The sequence below is a fragment of the Ceratotherium simum genome, chromosome 22, assembly GCF_057802395.1.
Source record: "Ceratotherium simum simum isolate JZ-2026a chromosome 22, ASM5780239v1, whole genome shotgun sequence".
Classification (NCBI taxonomy): domain Eukaryota; kingdom Metazoa; phylum Chordata; class Mammalia; order Perissodactyla; family Rhinocerotidae; genus Ceratotherium; species Ceratotherium simum.
In genome coordinates, this window is record NC_141921.1 from 18,591,236 (window position 1) to 18,612,519 (window position 21,284).

General features: G+C 40.4%; 1 protein-coding gene across 14 annotated transcripts in view; it reads right to left on the reverse strand.

Moving 5' to 3' along the window:
- Positions 1-21,284, reverse strand: part of NFYC (nuclear transcription factor Y subunit gamma) — a 64,188-nt gene that overhangs the window by 23,393 nt on the left and 19,511 nt on the right. For all 14 annotated transcript variants that reach the window (XM_087446186.1, XM_014784210.2, XM_087446187.1 and 11 more), the window contains one exon: positions 5,438-5,550. In XM_087446186.1, coding sequence (XP_087302312.1) covers positions 5,438-5,542 — 105 coding nt within the window. In that variant the 5' untranslated portion in view covers positions 5,543-5,550. Of the gene's footprint in view, positions 1-5,437; positions 5,551-21,284 lie in introns of those variants that run through there.

Genomic DNA, 21,284 nt, shown 5'->3' on the forward strand with positions numbered 1-21,284 from the left:
AAAAACATGGCCTATTTAAGTTTTAGATGTATGACTTTAGTACAGAGTTGAGCAGCAGGAAAGGGAATGCTGGATTGGGACCAGACCCTAAAGAGATTTTAAAAAAAAAGCACTTAACCACAGAAATCAATCACGGTCTTCCTTCTTGTGTGGCATATCACACGAATGACGATGCTACACAGAAATGCCAAACAGAATGCCAGGGATGATAATGCCTTCGGAAGGCCTCCCAGGATGATACACGCAGCACAGATTATGACTACAAGATTTAGCTCTCTTGCAAGTGTGCTCTCATTTGGCTTGATTATTTAACGTAATTTCCATAAGACTGTTCCGAGATTACTTAACCAAAGCCCAAAACTGATAAAAAGACCTCCTTCCTCAACTTGAAAGAGCAAAACAGTACTGTTAGAATTTCTATGAGACTATTCTTTATTTTTTTTATTTATTTATTTTTTGTGAGACTATTCTTTAATCAAAAGCAACAAGAAAGGGTCAAGGATGAAGAGATTATGTCATTTCCACCTTGGAGAGATATAAAATAAGGCAGAAATTTACAAAAACCTCTTCTCTAAACCGCACCCCCAAGCTTTTCTTTTGTGAGAAACTTTCTCATGCTCCTCAAACCCTGAGATCTCAAGGGGCAGTGTGTGAAAAGTGGATCTTCAGATGTGTGTGTGGTTCCTTATTGCTGACAACAGTCCAATTTTCTATAATCTCATCCTAGCTGTCCAGGCACATGTAAGGGTTTCTAACAAGCTTACTGGAGAGGGGAGGCCCTTCACTATCAGTAGGTTGAGGTCCACTAAATTGGCTTTCCATTCAAGGCTCCCCTTACACTGGCAAACATGCAACTGATGTGAATAATATTTCACTTCTCCTGACGCTGACCCAAGTGGAGGAACAAGTGACGCATACTTTTTCTTTCTACTCTTGGGAGTGATATCGGCAAGGTGGAAGAGCAGACTCTCTCACAACATGCTCGTGCTCCGAACCACAACCAACAAACTACACTACAAACGCTGCCATCTGAGACTGTAAAATGTCAAGAAGTCTCAATTCACTCAATGAGAGTTTGGAGCCAAAGAAAAGTCAATGGGTCTCGGGCAACACTAAAGAACATCCGGAGTTTCAAATAATGATGAGAAATCTTTTCCAGACCTACCTGTCACGCACTACAGCAGTCAAGATCCTAACCCTCTCTAAGGCAGTTGATTCTCTACCTTGGCTGCACGTTAGAATCACCTGGAGAGCTTCTCAAAAACAAGATGCCTGGGCTCTACCCCAGACTAACTGAATCAGGAACTCTAGAGGGTGGTGTCCTGGCATCACGTTTTCTGAAAACTCCCCTGGTGACTATGATCCACAGCGAGAGTTAAGGATCACCGCTTTAAAGCCTTGCTACTCAAATTGAGGTCCTTATACCAGCAATGGCATCACCTGGGAACGCAAGGGAAACGCAGAATCTCAAGCTCCACTCTAAACCTCCTAAATCAAAATCTATATTTTTAACAAGATCCTCATGTGGTTCACGTAGACCAAGTTTGAGAAGCACTGCTCTAGTGGAAGGGCTCAAACGGCACAGGACCTGTTTTGTAACAGTTCACCAACCTTCACCTCCAAGTTCTTGTTTAAATGGTTATCTGATTTGATTGTAATGTTAGAAATGTCATCATCCAATCTGGAAGCACTGAAGAATGAGAAGACGTAACTGGCAATTAAAAGAAAGTGACCTAGGCATTAAATTACAGCTAACTGAAGGCTGAATGGGACGTAGAGAATAAATTAGGGGAGGATTACATTTTTCTTTTCAAGATTCAGCATTGCTGCCTCCCCACCAGCCCCCAAAAAGGACAAAGTCAGCTTTTTCTTCCTCACTTTGAAAGAGATCTAAAGGTGTAAAATTCAATGCCAAGAGGTCTGTTAATTATCGTTCCCAGAGCTCTGCTGAGCAGGAATATGGTATTTTACACAATCATCCTGGTGTACAAGCACTTTGGTATGATTTTTAACCGAGTTCAATCCCAGCTGAACACCACCTGGATTTATGGACAAATACAGAGCTTTTAAGAGTGAGGAAAGCATGATGGCCAAGCTGAGACGAAAGATAAATTGCTTGTGCAGAACTCAGACCAAAATGACTGGGGCCAGTGTTTCCAATACATCATAAATATATCATCTAGCAAACTTCAATTACTTGTCTTTGGAGCAATCTTTGTCTCAGTCTTAGAGAGACCACAACACCTTATGAATATGCTCATAAGTTTTATTTATGTTTATTTTATTTATTATAATAAAAACATTTATTTATGTTTGGACAGTTTGAACATATTGAATTGTAAAAACTCTGTTAGACATTTTGAGATGTCAATCTAAGAGAGTCTGACATATCTGAGGAATCATAATCTGGTTATAAGCGCTGCTGAGTTCTGGAAAGCACAGACTAAATGCTAAAATATCTGGTCACGTTACACAGCAGAGGTGCAGCCAGAGAAGGAGATGCCTTCATGTACCACAGGCAGAGTCTTACAAGGAGAAAGATCACCCCGACTTGGCTGGATTGCATTCTCACTCAAACTTGGCACTGATGTTACTTCACACTAAAGCTGAAGTGGAGGAGTCTGATTCATTCCAATATTTATCATGCACCTATTATACGCCAAACGTTGTTCTAAGCATCCATCTGATGTAAGAGAGACCATGGTAGCAGTCGAGGAGTCTTTTTCAAGGGAACATGGGAGGAAACTTTTAGTTAGCCATCAACAGAAGAATGATTCAAGACAACTTTCCTCCTTGCTCTTCTTTCTCTTTATTAACAAAACAAACCAAAACGAATCCCTCCAAGTAATCCACTTTGGACTAGTTCTCTAGGTACTAGAAGTTGGTCAACAGCACAATTTGGCTTTGTTGGCAAGCAAACTTAAATTAAACCTAGCAGGATAAAAATCAAAGCCCATGCTCATGTTCACTGCAGCATTATTCACTATAGCCAAGAAATGGAAGCAACCCAAATGGCCACTGACAGATGAATGGATAAACAACATGTGGTATATACACGTGTATGTGGGATATTATTCAGCATTAAAAAAGGAAAGAAATTCTGTCACACGCTACAACATGGATGAACCCTGAAGGCATTATGTTAAGTGTACTAAGCCAGTCACAAAAAGACAAATACCGTATGATTCCACTTATATGAGGTACTTGCAGTAGGCAAATTCATAGAAACAGAAAGTAGAATGTTGGTTACCAGGGCCTGGGGAGATGGGGAAAATGGTAGTTATTGTTCAACGGGGATAGAGTTTCAGTTCTGCAAAATGAAAAAGCCCTGGAGATCTGTTTCACAACAATGTGAATATACTTTACACCACTGAACTGTACATTTTTACATGGTTAATATGGTAAATTTCTTTTGCTTTTTTACCAAAATTTTTTTTAAAAAACCAAACCTCAACAAAACACAGAAAAGTTAAGTGCTGAGCTTGAACCTCCAGAGTTTATCTGGCCACTTGCTGATCCTGGATTTCTGTTCTGCACTCAACCTGGAGCGCAGACTTGATGCACTGGCCTAGCCCCACCACACCCCAGCAGGGCACCAGTTCTACACCAGGCTGACTCCAGTGCTAAAACCTGAGCAGCTTAACCATGAGACTATCCCTTCAAAATATGGACAAAAGCACCTCGCTTTTGACTTCCTATTTTTATTTTTTCCTCCCTTCTCTTTTATATCTGAGGCAGTATAGAACTGCCATCTTTAGGCTGCAGAAGAGAAACAATGACTTTTCAGTGGAAATCCACCTGTGAACATAGGCCACTCTGAGAGGCCAAATTAAGTTCAACTGCTGAAAATCTCCCACATAAACAAACATGATATCCTACAGGTACTTCCAGAATATGAATTAGTTTTTTACCCCTGAAGTCAGTGGGCATATATCACAATGAGAAGTTATTTTGTTTATTTTATTCATTATTTGTTTATAGTCTGTCTCCCCGACCTGTGAGTGCAATGATCTTGTCTGTCCGGTTCACTACTGGATCCACAGTATCCAGCATAGACAGCCACAGGAGATGCACAGTTAACTATCTGTTGAGTGAACAAATAAACTGACGTTGTACGTCAGAGGTTAAAGGCCACACTAACTCTAAGAAATTGCAACATGAGTTCTACATTAGGAAGGAATCCAGTGTCTGCTCTGCCAGGATGCTAATACCTTCAGGGCAGGAATGACACATCTAACACAGAGAGCTCCTTCAGTGTTTGCTGAAATGACACCAAATGGAACATTCTTCATTAAGGACATGACACTATACTCTGAAAATATTCCAGTTCTAACCTGTCTCACCTCCTGCTATCAACCGTTACACCACTTTACTCCTATCCCCAACCCCACTACCCACAGAGTAACCTCCAGCCCATTCGGAACTTCTTGCTGTTCCTCTAAACATAAGGCCATCCCCTCTGGGCTTCCATGATTTACAAATGCCCTTCTCTCTGCCTAAGATATATTCTCCCATCTTCTCCATCTAGTGAATGCTTACCCATATTTCAAGACCCAAGAGAAATGTCCCCTTTCCTTAAAGCCTCCCTAACTCAACCAGGGAGGAATAAGCACTATGTCCTCTGTGCTCCCAGAGCACTTTGACTTGTATTGCTTCAGACTCAACACTGCACCTAACTCAGTAAATATTTAATAAATACTTATTGAATAAATGACTCTCATTGTAATTACCAGATTGTAAGCTCCTCAAGGGCCAGGGTTATATTTGATTCTTCTAAGTCAGTGGTTCTCACCAGGGGATGATTTTAGCCCCGAGGAGACATCTGTCAATGTCTGGAGACATTTTTGGTTGTCACAACTGGAGGACGGGTGCTACTGGCATCTAGTGAGTAAAGGCCAGGGATGCTGCCAAACATTCTACAACGCACAGGACATCCCTCACAACAAAGAATTATCTGGTCCAAAATGTCAATAATGCTGCTCTTGAGAAACCCTACTCTAAGTGTATCTTTTAACACTTGGAAAGACTGCCTGCTTAGAATAGATTTGTTGTTGAATAAATTGCCCAGTAGTTTTCATCAGGTTCTAGAAATTTGGCAGAGCCACTAAAGCAGGCCTGAGAAATGAGCCACAGCTACTAAAGGCAAATGAGAGCTCTGCTTTTCTGTATCCGCTAAAAGATATGCCTCACATGAAACTATCTCCAAGTCAAAGCGTCCAGTACACACCAACATGCCTAAGGAAAGCCACTAAGATATTAAAAAATCCTTCTAGTTACCTCACCTAAGGTAAATTATACTTTCATTTTCCCAACCAAAGGTCAGGAAATGAACTATACCTTTGTAAATGTGCTTGAGATTAAAAATGTTTTAGTCTAAGTTTTGGTTATTCATCTCATGGCTCTTTATACTATTTAAGAGTTTCTCATTCTTTCTTACCACTGTTAAATTTCGGATTTCTTCCATGACTCGAGGCCAGAAGGACTGTAGGCTTTGCTGGGCATCACTGCTGCTGGTACCACCAAATCCTCCTTCTGTGGACATTCTGACAACTGAAAACACATACATGAGACACATTAGAAATAATAAAGCCAGACTTTTTGCCCAGGTTATTTATATCTTTGTGGGTATTTTCACTAATTCATTAAATTTTTCAATCCAAGAAGGTATATTGTGAAGAGGTTTTTAACACAGACTTAAATCTTAGCAAAAACACACAGAGGGAAGTTTTCCCTTCTCTCCAGCTTATACCACAGAGACTATCAAGGAGCTCCAACTAGAAAATCTAAAATTGCTAGAAAACCAAACTGAAATCCTAATGTGAATCAAGCCAAGGGCTTTTAATGTCTCATCTTGGGGGGACAGAAGGTGGAAGAAAGTACTTGGTTGCCCTAGTCTGGTCCATAATGTTCAAGGCCATTCCCTCCAATGTTTTTTCAAGTTCAATGTAGCTTCTCACACTCCATGCCATAGCCTGCAGCAGATATATGCATCCCCAGTGATGAATACTATAAAGAAATGTAAACCCAAAGTCTCAAAAAATAAGTGCTAAGTTTATGCTTTTGTTTTAGGCACTGTGCCCCCATTTCTTTGGGGCTACTGATAATATTATTATTCCTTCTCATCTCAAGCTAATCTGCCTCAAAAGACACAAAAGCACTAAAGCCTAGGCCAATAATTGAGTGGGTGGCACAAAGTCTCTGAATGGAAACTACTTCCCAGTTCTTTCCTTACCTGAACCTTACTCTTAGGCACAAAGCCAAACAAAGTACACTATCACCTGGAAGCTTTAAAAGATGATTGAAAAACAATGGGGAATTAAATTTAGGATAGAGAGAAGAGGGTCAGACCTGCATTTGGTCAACTGCTTTGTGATGGGGGAGGTAAGATGAATAAGGATCCCCACATCAGCTATAACTGTATATAATATTGTAATGTCTTAAAAGATTTACATGGGAAAAGTAAAAAACTCCAGATGGCTTAAATGCTTATCTGGCAAATACTTAAATGCAAGGAACAGTTTAACTAAACGCAAAGAATGAGAAATTTAAGGATGTCCTAAGAATTTCTAGTCTGGGCAATTATTTGAAAAGGTTTCAATGGATGCTGGTGGAGAGCTACGTAAGTCATTTAAGAACTAATTCTGAAGGCCTGAAAGAAAAGCACCAAAGCCAAGTGTCACATGACCAAATGTGTTACTTTCCAGGCTTCATGTGGCTGCATGCGGGCAGATCACTCCATCAGCAGAGTGGAATGAAGGCTGATAAATCTAGGTTTAGACTGTGAGGATGTTTGATTCACTCTTAAATGTTTGCCTGGGATTGTCCTAGAGGTCTCTGATTTTTTTTTCTTTTTCCTTCTAAAGGAAATGATGATAAGAAAGAAATAGAAGGAAAACAAGAGTACAATCTTCAAAGCAGAGTTCACTCTGGTGTAATGACATTAGCGGGTGATGATGTAATTGGAAAAGGTTTAGAGCCAATTTCTGGTGCTGGAGGGCTACAAGCAGCTCTATACACCAACAGGAACTCTAAGTACTAGGAAGCAATATGATCTTGGGAGTTTCTGGAGGGAATTAAAATGAAGAGTGTTGAATCACAGTTGGAAATGACTAGATAAAATCTTTTGTCCTAAATAACCAAGAAAGGTCCCCTCAACTCACCTCCCATGACATTTTCACTTATTACCATATGCACATGGCCTATACACTATTCTCTTAGATGTACCAAGAACAAAGAAATCGAGGTAATCTAGAGAAGTTTAACTATTTTTATTAATAGATTCTTACGAGGTACCCAGGACAATGAAGAGAGTGAGTTAAATAAAAAAAAAAAATCTTTCTAGAAATGAAAATAATCATCAAAAACTTTAAAATCTGACCTTTTATTGGATGGATCCACAGACAGGCCTGATCTTAGCAAAATCTGGCATAACAACTGCTACGGTCAAAGAAAGAAGATGCACAATTGCCAGTGTGCTATCTTTGGATACTTGCTAATAATGGGTAGGTTTATTCTGAGTGCAAAGGTCTGTGCGATTCAGAAAGTTGGTAGCAAGTTTTGGTTGTCCTCTGATCTCTTCCCACAAACATTAAAAGGTGCAAGATTTAAGAAGCACTTTTAAAACAGTCTGTGCACAGTCTGCTCTTAAATTTCGAATTGCCCCAACTAAGGATGTGCTGGCACAATCAGTTCCCAAACATCTGTGCTGTCAATAGATCATGAATGAATCTTGGGCTGGCTCAGAGCCACACACTGTTGGAGTGGGGGTTGAGTACAAAACAGAAGTTAACAAATCTTTCTGGAACTGAAAATGTACTAAAGGTTAAGTTTGTAACTTGAGAGGCCCATCTGAACTAGAAAATCACAAATGGATAATGGCAAAAAACATAAGTCAGTAGTAATGTCCTTTATATTTTACTGCATCATATAAGTTCAGGACTAAAAAAGACATTAAGAGCCACCCAGGCCTACCCCCCTAAAAGATACAACTCTACTTCACCCTCTGCCCAACCTTCTCAGTCTGACCTTAAGTGGTCACATTTAGCTTAAACATGGAGCCTCCCTCTCCAGTTCTGGGAAACTGGCTTACTGGTAAGGCATTCTTTTCCATCTTTGGAGAGCTCTGATGGTTCTTCTTTATATTAAGTTGAATTTACAAACAAAGTTCCATTTGAGCTTTGGCTTTTTGTGTGTGTGTGTGTGTGTGTGTGTGTGTGTGTGTGTGAGGAAGATCAGCCCTGAGCTAACATCTGTGCTAATCCTCCTCTTTTTGCTGAGGAAGACTGGCCCTGAGCTAACATCTATTGCCAATCTTCCTCCTTTTTTTACCCCCCAAAGCCCTAGTAGATAGCTGTATGTCATAGTCGCACATCCTCCTAGTTGCTGTTATGTGGGACGCAGCCTCAGCATGGCCGGAGAAGCGGTGCGTCCGTGCGCGCCCAGGACTCAAACCCGGGCTGCCAGTAGCGGAGCGCACGCACCCAACTGCTAAGCCACCGGGCCAGCCCTGAGCTTTGGCTTTAAAGTTAGCTTTTAAGATTTCTCCATCCAGAAACCTGTTTTTATAAATTCCCGACTTCAAAAAACAAAGGTAGTCTCCTCATCAGGGACAGAAGATCCTCTCATGAGGAAAAAGAGAAAAAGGTTTGGAGCATGTTTTCTAGCATCTTTGCACAGAGATGATTAGTAGCTAATTCTTCTAATTTCCTCTTGGGAGAAAATAAATTGTTACTGTAAACTCCTGGAAAAGATGAGTATTTTTATTCAAAAGGCTTTCCTTAAAGCAGATCCAGTCTTTACATGGGGCTTTAAAAATCAGACCAAATCTCAAGCAACAAATTTTATGTTCTCAGTATTTTCTAAGGTACAACATTAAAAGAATAAAACCTAATCATAAACACAAACAAATTTTGCTCACCAAACACCTCAACATGTTAAAAAAATAAAGTAACCTTACTTATCTTATCACTTATTTTAATATTTAATACATTAATTGCAAATGATTTGATTTTGCTACAGAAGTAACCTATTTATAACATCTACAGCCCATGGAAAATATGCCAGGTTCATCTTCCAGGGTGATGAGAGAAGGGATGCATTTAAAAGAAAGAAAGAGATTTGTAATTCCAGGATCCTTTTTATTCCATGTTAACTTGCTATCTCTATCACAGGATGAAGCTATTTATATACAGTTGACAAGGACAAAACTGCCTTAAGACCAAGCCACATTAGCTTAGATCATTCTTATGAAAAATGCAATATAGAATTTCCCAGATTTAATTCATTATTAATAACAGATTTATCATTCATGTTCATTAATTATTTTATAAATACTTGAATAAGACTGCCTGTTTAACTATTTAATAAAGACTTAAGGATCAGATGAAGTATTGAATGGCTGTTGCTGGAAGTAATCTCAACTCCCAATATCCATTAATTTATTTGGTTTTAAAAACAGTTTACAGGGGCCACCTCTGTGGCCGAGTGGTTCAAGTTCTGCGTGCTCCGCTTCAGCAGCCCGGGTTCGTAGGTTCAGATCCTGGGTGCAGACCTACACCACTTGTAAGGCCACACTAGGGTGGTGACCCACATGCAAAACAGAAGACGACTGGCACAGATGTTAGGTCAGGGCTAATCTTCCTCAAACAAACAAACAAAAAATACAGTTTGCCTTCCAAAGTTAGAAAGGGAAGAATCAAAGTCTATCATGAAAAGGCAGCTTCTCCAATGCTCAACTCAATTGCCATCTCTCCACTAGTCATCTCTAAATATCCCCATCTGGAAGTGATCACTCCTTCCTGTGAACTTTCAGAGCCCTTGATCTGTACCTCTTTCTGCCCCCACTACATTACCTTGTATGATCATAATTTATGTGTTTGTCTTATCATATTTCCCCTTCTGGTTTACAAGCTCCTCATGGGTAGGACCTGAGTATGATTCATCTCTGGATCCTGACAGCATCTAGCACACAGTCTGATAAGTAATTACTCCTGAATGAAGAAGAGTTGCTAGGTATGGCCTTTCTGAGAAAAAGAGGCCTCATGGAAAGCTTGGCTCTGAAACAGACTTATTGGGATTGTCTGAACCACCAAAGAAAGTGGTTATACAAACTATTCTGGGAAGCTCAGAATAAATGAGGTTCTCTCTGGGCCTTTAAAGTAAAAAGGACTACAATCAGAAATCCACTTGACTTACTGAAGTGAATTTAAGATAAAAGGGCATGATAGTAAGACACACACACAGGAAGGTCCTGAAAGTTGCAAGGCAGACTGGAAGGCTGGAAACATGGGTGCGTACCATTCCGAAATGCAAATTTGTGTGTGTGTGTGTGTGTGTGTGAGGAAGACTGGCCCTGAGCTAATACCTGTTGCCAATCCTCCTCTTTTTTGCTTGAGGAAGAGTGGCCCTGAGCTAACATCTGTGCCAGTCTTCCTCTATTTTGTATGTGGGTTGCTGCCACAGCATGGCTTTGATGAGTAGTGTAGGTCCGCGCCTGGGATCCAAACCTGTGAACCTTAGGCTGCTGAAGTGGAGCATGTTAAACTTAACCACTATGCCACCAGGCCGGCCTCACCAAATGTAAATCTTTTGAAAGTCAGAATCTTAGATAGATTAGAAATGTTTGAAAAATTAATGACAATAGGTAAGCAGGAGGAGGAGAAGGGCAAACACCTCTGTTTGGCCATCCATTCACAGGAAGATAAGGAGAAAACCATGGAGGAAATGAGATGATTCAATCAGATCACTCAGAGGTGGACAATCTAGAGGTGGACAATCTAGCCGTCACTCTAATATGCAAGTACTCTTTATCATTCTTGAAGAAGGAAAAAGGGACCTAAGCAGGTTTCAAAACATCCCAGAAGCAGAGTGCTCTTAAGATTGTCTTAGAAATCTTTCAAGCTCTTGCTTTTGACCAGGTACCATGCTTGCCAAATCCTCCCGTAATGATATGCCTGGACATGGAACAGGATGTATCAAAATGATCAAACTCATAAAATGCAAAGAAATATAAGGCTTTGCTACAATATTCCCTAGTTTCTAAAACTCTGTACCTTTAGGCTTCAGTTCTCTATTTCTTGGTGTATACCCCATTCTCTCTACGAAAGTCCTTTATAATATGCCTAAACCCACAATATAGCTCGTTGAAGTAACTAAAACCAAACAGATGTTGTCAGGAGATAATATCTAAAACCCTAACATCACAACAACTGTGCAAGGAAAAAAGACCACAGGAAGCTCCCCTAAAATGAAGCCAAACTGTTGACCAATGCTGCTTCCTATTAAAGTACTAGAGCGGGGCTGGCCCCGTGGCTTAGCGGTTAAGTGCGCACGCTCCGCTGCTGGTGGCCCGGGTTCGGATCCCGGGCGCGCACCGACGCACCGCTTCTCCGGCAATGCTGAGGTCGCGTCCCACGTACAGCAACTAGAAGGATGTGCATCTATGACATATGACTATCTACTGGGGCTTTGGGGGGAAAAAAATAAAAAATAAAGTACTAGAGTGGACCCATCCCAGGCAGTCAAGTTTTACCTAAAAATAATGCTTATAGTCAAATGCGAGCAAATATCTCTTAGCCCAGTTTTGACTGAAAAACAAATCTAAACATTGGTATCAACCATCTTTCCCCTTAATGCCCCCCAATCCAACCTGCAGCTTTTAGGCCTTTCATGCTGTGCGTGTTCCCAGTCATTCCTGTCTGTCTCCAACTTCACATATATCAACAAGTATCGCCCTACGTTCAAAGCACGCAGCTTCTTTACTCCCTCTTTTGACTTGCATTTTGATCATGTCTTCCTTTGTCATTAGATGACATGTTTTTTATTTTGCCCAATTGGCAGCCCTATCACCTGCATTTTATGTTCCAGTACTACTCAGGTATTCACTGAAGTTAGTTACAGGTTTCTTTATTTGAATTGGCTAAAACTGTTGGGATGTTATATTTCAAATAGTGAGTGAGAGATAAAGAGAAAGAAAATATTAATATGAATAAATAGATAAGAAGAAGGGATAGAATTTAAGCTAATTTGTGCTTGCTATTTTAGATATTCTTCCAAACTACAAAGAAAAGTGAGGGCCGGCCCTGTGGCTTGGTGGTTAAGTGCGCGCGCTGCAATGCTGGTGGCCCGGGTTCGGATCCCGGGTGTGCATCGAGGCACCACTTCTCCGTCCATCCTGAGGCCAAGTCCCGCATACAGCAACTAGAAGGATGTGCAGCTATGACATACAACTATCTACTGGGGCTTTGGGGGGAAAAAGTAAAATAAATAAAATCTTTAAAAAAAAAAAAAAAGAAAAGAAAAGTGAAAACTACATTGGAGAACTGAGATTTTCAAAACAAAACAATTCCACCAACAGACAATTTGGTTCTTATGTTTGTGCAGATGGACCTAAGGACATATGCTATTATCAATCACGATGGCTAAAATCATTTGAAGCCTTGAGGAGGCATATGTTCTCCACAATAAAACCAATCTCAAATTGACAATTTCAAAAGGAGAAATATAACACTGCTCTGGAAATTAAAAGACCCATGTTTGAGAACTGGCCTGTTGCCTATTCACTGGTGGCCTTGGGCCAGTCACTCGACTAAGTCACTCCAGGAGTGATGTACACTGAACACATATGCCAAAGGGGTGGTCTGGTATGGAAGGCCTACACTTCACTACTTGAGGATGCAATAAATGAATGGACACAAGGGAAAAGCAGGGTGACTACAGAGAAAAGAGGGTTCAACAGTCTTTATTTAAGCTCATCTAAGGTTTCTTCTTAAGCAAGAAAGCACTAAGCTTAGTGCCAGAAACCTTACTCCTTAGGTTCTTAACCCTTACATAACTGGATACCAAACGATCATACTGGCAGGCTATTACACAGTACCCACTACTATAAGAATGAATAATGTAGCCTTACTGGAGATGGAGACCCCTTTCTCCAGCCCTGATTAATGCCAAATTCAGCGTTTGAGAATGCGTCTGTCTCTAGCTCCAAGAGACTAAGTATGAAGCAGCTTTTCAAACTGCCTACTGGAAAAAACCATGCTTCCCAAAAGACTAAGGGTTGGAACTGGCTGCACACTACTCTCCCTAAAGATCTGCTCATAAGGACACATTTTCAAACTGGCAGCAGAGACGCTTCTCCTTCAAAACAAAAACATTTTTCTGTTTGCTATCTACTACAACATAATCTTTTAAATAGGTGCTAGATCATAATACAGCTATAGTATAACTAGAAAAAAATGAAGGCACAGCAACTGGTATAAGCAATGAAACTGATAGGAAAGCATGAATAGAACATTTTAAAACCTGTTCCTGCAGAACAGAAATGCTATGTAAACATCTTACTTCACACTTTCTTCCTCATTCCTTTGTTAATGCTCAACTTCAACCATCCCTGCATTTACGGCAGCAATAAAACACTATCAGTATTTTGTATGACAGAGAATAAAGACCAAATATTTTAGTGAGGTATTCTAAAGCACGGGCCCGCAAACTACAGCCCACAGCCTACAAATGTGACCTGCAGCATGTTTTTGTAAATTAAGTTTTACTAGAAGACTGCAACTGTCCTTCATTTATATTATCTATGGCTGCTTTCACGCTGTTAACAGTGGAGTTGAAGTGTTACAACAGAAACCATATGACCCGCAAGCCAAAAATATTATCTGGCCTTTTACCAAAAAAGGATCACATAATATTTAGAACCTCATTCTAAAACATGTTAAGTGTTTTATTTCATTGAATCCTTCCATGACAGAGGTAGTGTTATCACTCACTCACTGATGGGGAAACTGAGTGCCAGAGGTTGAGAAGCTGGTCCTAGATCACACAGCTGTTATATGGCTCCCTCACCTGTTCAGCCTCTATTAGGAGTGAGCTAGGCCAGCCTCCTCTGCTGCACAGAAATATTTGTTAATCTCTTTGACCCTGCAACCTAATGAGAGTAAATAAATTCTTGCAGGAAGAATGGTGAGTAACTGGTTTTTCAGGCCCTGAGCCTGAAAGAGAATTCTGACACGAGCAAGAGATAGAAATAGTGCCTGTAGCCTGAGTTAAATTGTATCCTAAAACAAAGAGCCATTTTGCTTACTGGATGCCTTCTGGGATTCAGAAACCCTGACAACAACAACTTGCCCAGCTTCTGGCAGGATCCGGTGTTTGTGTATGCCCAGGAGAGGTGAGAAGTGTGATTCTGAAGAATGTTTCAAAGATGCCAACTTAAGAGCTTTAGAGTTTACAAACTACTTGTCACATACCTTACCCTCAATTGATCGTCACTCAGCTCAGTGATAAAGATTTCAATATTATTCCAATTTTACAGATAAGAAAGCTGAGGACTGGGTATCTTAAGTTACTTGCTAAAGGTCACAATATAGTAAATGGTGGAGTCAGAAATACAAAAGCTCTAAAATTCTGTTCTTGATTTAGTATAGCTTGTTCACTCTCACTTTTTGCACTGTTTTAAGGCATGTGTATATTCAATATAACTGTTCAGAGAGATGAACAGTCTCTGTTTGGATTACTGACTCAAATCCTTAACCCAAAAGATCATTTTTATTCACTTGCCCCCAACATCACTGTGGCAATCATAAAAGAGCAGATGCTAATGGCAATGCTGTCTCCTATCATATGAGCATCGTTCTCTTATTTCTTTGTTGTCTCTCCTTCCATACTCTGTCACTCTTTTTTCTTTTCTATTTATCCTTCCCCTTTGCATATCTCTAGGTCAGTCAGTAGCACCTATGAATATGCAGCTGTGAACAGTGGGGGGCAGTAAAGTACAGGTAAGCACATAAAGAAAATGTATTGGACCTGGAGCTTCTTGCTCTCTGGCTACTAACTTGCTGTATGTTGATGATCTTGGGCAAATCACTTAACTTCTTGGGGCCTCTGTTCACATACAGCAGCACCTCATAGGCAACTGCAGCACACAAATGGGAAAATATATGTTAGAAGGCCTCAAAAAATATCAAGCATCATACAAAAGCCAGATGGCATATCACCACCATTGCACAGAGCTAGACAAGACATCTACCCCTGGCCTGAATAGTCTCAGACACAGTACCAAGCCCAAAGACCAATCTCCTTTAAGTACTGTAGCAAGTAACCCAACTTGCTTCCTTCTCTCTCTAATTTAGACTACTTACTTAGTTTTTAACATGTTTCCTAAGAATCCAGTTTCAGAAGCATGGAAACAAACGCACAGAGAGAAATCTTCTCCCATGTCTTTTATAAACATGAAATAATTTTTAAAGCCCTTTAAACTATTAAATTTAGAATGAATGTCCTAGTTCCAAATTAGCAAAGAATTCAAGATGGAAATGACTAGGAATCCTCTGAATTTAAATCCCTGGAAACGTCAATGATCAGTAGCTTTGCAGGTTTTCCCTCCAGACTAATTCAAAACCATTTAAACTCTTAGAACACGTCTCCTTGGACACCTTAGACTTCTGTAACCTAGGACTGTGTGGCTGTTTTCTTGCAGAAGGAATTTTGTTATGTTGGAGGGTAGAGGAGATCTGCAGTCTAGGCAACATCTCACCCCACCTGGCCCCATCACCCAAGAAAAAGATTCTGTTTTGAGCTCTGAAGAGAGCTCTGGCTGCTTCCATCCCCATCCAAGATCCTGGAGTACACTGAACATGTTTTGAAAGCAAGAGTTTTTTGAGACTATCTCATGGATTGAAATCAACTTTTTAAGGTTTTTTGGGAACAGCACTGTTAAGAAGCTTGCTTTTACAGTACAACTATAAGAAATTAAATTAAATATACACATTCACTCAAAAGTGACCACTAAATTTTTTTCTCCCCAAGAAACCATTCCCAGCACCCAATAAAATTTATTTCTAGGGCCAGCCCCGTGGTGTAGCGGTTAAGTGCGCGCGCTCCGCTGCTGGCAGCCCGGGTTCAGATCCCAGGGGCGCAGTGACACACCGCTTGTCAGGCCATGCTGTGGCGGCGTCCCACATAAAGTGGAGAAAGATAGGCACAGATGTTAGCTCAGGGCCAGTCTTCCTCAGCAAAAAGAGGAGGATTGGCATGGATGTTAGCTCAGGGCTGATCTTCCTCACACACACACACACACAAATCTATTTCTACAATTAGCATATTCACTTTCTTCAGACTTGTTTGTGTGACATATTATTATTATTATTAGGCACATTATTTCTTTTTTTGTGTGTGTGAGGAAGATCAGCCCTGAGCTAACATCCATGCTAATCCTCCTTTTTGCTGAGGAAGACCGGCTCTGAGCTAACATCTATTGCCAATCCTCCTCCTTTTTTTCCCCCAAAGCCCCAGTAGATAGTTGTATGTCATAGCTGCACATCCTTCTAGTTGCTGTATGTGGGATGCGGCCTCAGCATGGCCGGAGAAGCGGTGCGTCGGTGTGCGCCCAGGATCCGAACCCGGGCCACCAGCAGCGTAGCGTGCGCACTTAACCGCTAAGCCACGGGGCCGGCCCAAGGCACATTATTTCTTAAGCTTAAAATTTCCATGCTCTTATTTTTTCCCCAGTTCTTATGTAACTGTCTTTGTTTCTGGCACATCCTCAAGGGAAACATGCCTTGGACATAGTGGGGATTCAACACACATCTATTGAATGAACAAACACAAGCTCCTCAAGCTCCTCCTTAAAATTGACCTCAAAAATTGGGGTCAATTTTAAGACCCCAAGTACCTTTGGCCTTACTCTGGGTTCTTTTCTTTGCAATGTGCCTAAGGGGAAATCCCTTCTTAAGTACCTGTGCTCAGCTGTGCAAACACCTTTGAGCAGTAATCCAATGGAAAAGTCAAAAAAGAGTAGGGATGGAGAGAAACTTGTTCTACTTTAGAAAATGTAGCACAAATGTAGACAATTATCTAATCATAGACTCCACTGGAAAATGGGATATTGTGCTGGTGAGTTAATCCATCTAAAAACTGAGGGGTGAGGAGCGGAGTTTGGGCAGAGAATTCCCAATTAAAAACCCGGAGGGTGTTATAAGAATGTCAATATGAGCTTGGCTGTATTGATTTGGCTGTATGGCTTCTGCTGATTCACAGATACGCTGAATTCTGCCCTCTGCTTACTGTCTTTCATCCCTGATTGGGGGGGGGGAGGGAGGGAGGGAGGGAGGAAGAGAGAGAGAGGGAATGAGAAAAAACAAATCCTCCAAGCCAATCAAACCCTAAATCCCCCACCTCCATGTATACAGCTGCCAGGAACCGAGATGTAAAGACAACTTCAAAGAGTGCAAAGCAACTGAGATGGTTATGCTAATCCCTTACATTTGTACACGCCTTACACCTTGTAAATTACAGTAGCTTTCTTTACATTATCTTATTTGTTTTTCACTACAAACACAGCACAGGTACTAATATTCCCTTCTGACAGATAAAGATACTCGATCCAGACAGACTGAGGGACTTGCCTTGGGTCACGGGCAACCATCTGCCAGAGGTGGAACTAAAACCCATATGCCCTGATTCTCAGTTCTGTGCTCTGTCACCGCATGCTCTCCTACCTCTTCAGAATTGATAACTCAATAGAGGACCAAAAACTTAAGAACCTATGGGTCTTCTCAGCCTGGAACATAAATCCATCAAGCCCTTTTACCTTTAGTTTTCCTGATCATTCTCCTGGAAAAAGTACTCTAAAATGCCAAGATGCCAGATTCTCACACATTTCAAAGTGGAAAGTGTAAGGTTTTCAAGTTTCTTAAAGCTGTAGTTGAACACAAGGACTAGGACTTGGGGATATGTGGTCACCAACCAAGAGTGGCGATGAAAAGATCTGGAAGATCAAGTTCACTCACTGGGGGCCTGGTGATGGGAAGTCACTATCCTTTCACTATAGTTTAGAGGAATAGCCTTAGTCTAGTCCCCTTGTTGGAGATGTTTCCATAGCTGCACATTTATAGGAGGAATCATCTGGCTAAATTCTATGCAGTGTTTCAAAATTATAGCTATTGCTACATTGTGAACATGATGACAATGTTATTTTAATTATGCAGCCATCAGTCCAAGAAATCAGAATTCTTTTGTTGTAACTACCTCATTAGGGGTAAAGCAAGGACTATAAATCACAGCTAGGAAATATAAAGCAACTGATTATTTAAGAACACTATGACATCTAAAAATACCAATCTCTGTGGTTTAAGATAAGAACCCAAACCTAGGAGGTACCCAATATATACCACAAAGTGTGCATTTGCACAGCTAAGGCACACCACAGAATACATAACACAACTCTACCCTCATATCTATTTGGAAAAAGTTCAACTACTTATCTGACCTTAGTGAATTTAGGATTCACAAAAGACAACTTCCTAACACACTGGTAGCACTCATATAGTATCTATCTACACTATGCTTTGTTCTGAAAAGAAAGGTGGCTGTGTTCACCTATCTTGTTTGATAAAAACTCAAAAAATAAGTCAATTTGACTCTATATTTCTCTTTTTATGATCAACTTGTTCAGTCCTATAATGTAAGATTATGTAAGAACTCTGGGGAAGGGCCGGCCCTGTGGCTTGGTGGTTAAGTGCGCGCGCTGCGATGCTGGCGGCCCGGGTTCGGATCCCGGGTGCGCATCGAGGCACCACTTCTCCGTTCATCCTGAGGCCGAGTCCCACATACAGCAACTAGAAGGATGTGCAGCTACGACAAACAACTATCCACTGGAGCTTTGGGGGGGAAAAAATAAAATAAATAAAATCTTTAAAAAAAAAAAAAAAAAAAAAAAAGAACTCTGGGGAAATTCCCAATTTTTTTTAACCTGTGCCTTTTGGAGGAAGAGCAAACAAAGGAAAAAGGGAGGTGGGAGGAGGAATTAGTCCCATAAGATGGAGATAGCTACAGCTTGTTTCTCATATACAGTAACAAGTTACAGTGCAAAGAGCACAGGGCTTGTATCACTAGGCTCTGCCTCTTCTTTCCTCACCCACCAAATGGGGATAATAATCCTCTGTCCTACCTACTTTAGGTAAATACCAAGTGAGAGACTAAATATAAAATTACTCCATTAACTATAAAGTACTATGCTTTATATAAACATCATATACGATTCCATTGCTTAACTACCTTTAAGGGCAGCTTCATGGGCATTTGGCCAGTTAATTATCAGGAGAGAAATAATCATGGAGTTCAGGATATAAATAACCAGCTAAGATGGCTGGAAATTTACCATTATTTCTCTAGTGAAAAGTTTCTTATTGCCTTTATTTTAGATTGAGGATAATTACAACATACCTAGCCTAGAAACTAAATATAAGTGCCTTATAATTTTTCTGCTATAGATGAGGCTATGCTATTCCCGGTAATTTATTGTGTGTTGCTCATCACTGTTATCATAATCATATGGCTATAAATTACTTGCTAAGCAAATGCTGACAATTCCTACATGTGTACATGTTTGGCTTCATGCAGAATGCTGCCATTTGAGATTTTACAAAGCTAACATTAGTAAGATTAAGCCCAATGCAACTCAGAAAAAAAATCTCTAGTCTTTGCACAAGATGGAGATGTGTGCAAGTTTAAATAAGATGGGTAAAAGTTTAAATAAGAAAGCTTAAGGTTATATATATACACAACATACATACATAAACATATATATAACTAATCTCAAGGAACTACTGAATAACATTTCAAGAAAACATTCGTACATTTTCAGAATAAGTGACAGCCATCAGATTCTAGGGCAGTACTTCTAATCTTGCACATGTCAAAGCACAACCAGAAAATGTTAGTATTAGCTTTCTGAACATTTAACCTATGGGCTGATACTGATGCCCTCACTCAGTGTAACTTGTCACAAGATTGTGTATCACACATGCTGTCTAAGTATCCTGAGAAAAATGTGGGCTAGCAGTGACACCTTTACTTTGTTATGTATGCCTGGGTAAGGGAAGTTATAGATATTCTTTAGTTTTAACTAAACTAACATTTAAAAAATGAACACGTGACTTTTTAGAGTGAAGAATACTAATTCACATATGAGAGCTGCACGCTCAGATAATAGGGGTGTGCAATCAAAACAGCTTAGAGAACACTGACCTAGAAGACTCCTCCATGCTCCTTTCTAGATGTCTCAACTTTTCTGTGTCTCCATCTTTAACATGAATGAAGCTTTATTCTTCTGGTCCTTCTGTCCATTCTCTCTCTTGCTTCTCTCACATCCATTCCCCGGGTTCAGCTATAATCTCTATGAGCTTAAATTCTAAATATACATTACCAATTCTCACATTTCTCCAAAGCTCCAGGCCTACATGTATAGCTGCCTGCTGGACATCTCCAACTAGAAAGCCGCCCAGAACTCCAAACTCCATCTATCTGCCAAAATCACATCTATCTTCCTTTTTCCCCAAGCTTGATCCTTCTAACTCTTCTGTTTCTATCCTCCAGTCACCCAGGCTTGAAATCTCAGAGTCACCCTGGACACTCTGTTCTTCAATTCTAACCAACTGCTAAATTCTGTAATGAGTGTCCAACAATGTCCATCTTTCTTCATACTGCCTCTACCTCTGTTCAGGCCCTCATCACCTCCATGAATAATAATAAAAATAATGATCATGATAATAGCTAATACTCACTTAGTGCCATGTGCCGGGTATGCTTCTAAGCCCTTTACATTGCTATCTCTGTCAACCCTCATAACAATCCTGTAAGTAATGTGAATCTAGTAGGTAAACTCACTGCACTGTTCACTATTTCTAATGTATTCTCAAATTCTTCTCATTTCTACACAATGATGCTTAATAAATCTTATATAAAAGCACAGCTCTGATAATGCTACATCAACCTATTACCCAAAATCTTCAATGGTTCACCAACGTAAAGCAGAGACAATTCAAATTTCTTAGCTTGGCAGTCAAGGCCCTCCAACATCTGACCATAACTTACTTCTCTAGACTTCTTTCTTTCGCCACTCCCTCCTGTCCCTAACTCATCTCCTTATGCTCTAAGCAGACTGGACCATTTACTGCTTTCTTCAGGCCAGGCTGCACTGTTTGAATCACGACCTTGCTCCTCCTGTTCTCCATGCCTGGAATGCCCTTGTCCCTACCTCCCTGAGTCCAACGCCCAGTTAAACGGCCTTCCTTCATTCCTAAGCCAAAAGTAAAGGTCTGCCCTCCTCTGAATTCTGTGTCCTTTGCTTGTACTTTCCATAACAGTTTCATATACTTGATATGCATCATCTGTCTCCCCTACCAGATTTAGATTCTGGAGTAAAATTGTATTTGTATACATTTTTTAAATCACCACGTGAAAGGCATGCATGCATGCATGCATGGTGAATTAGTGAAAGGAAG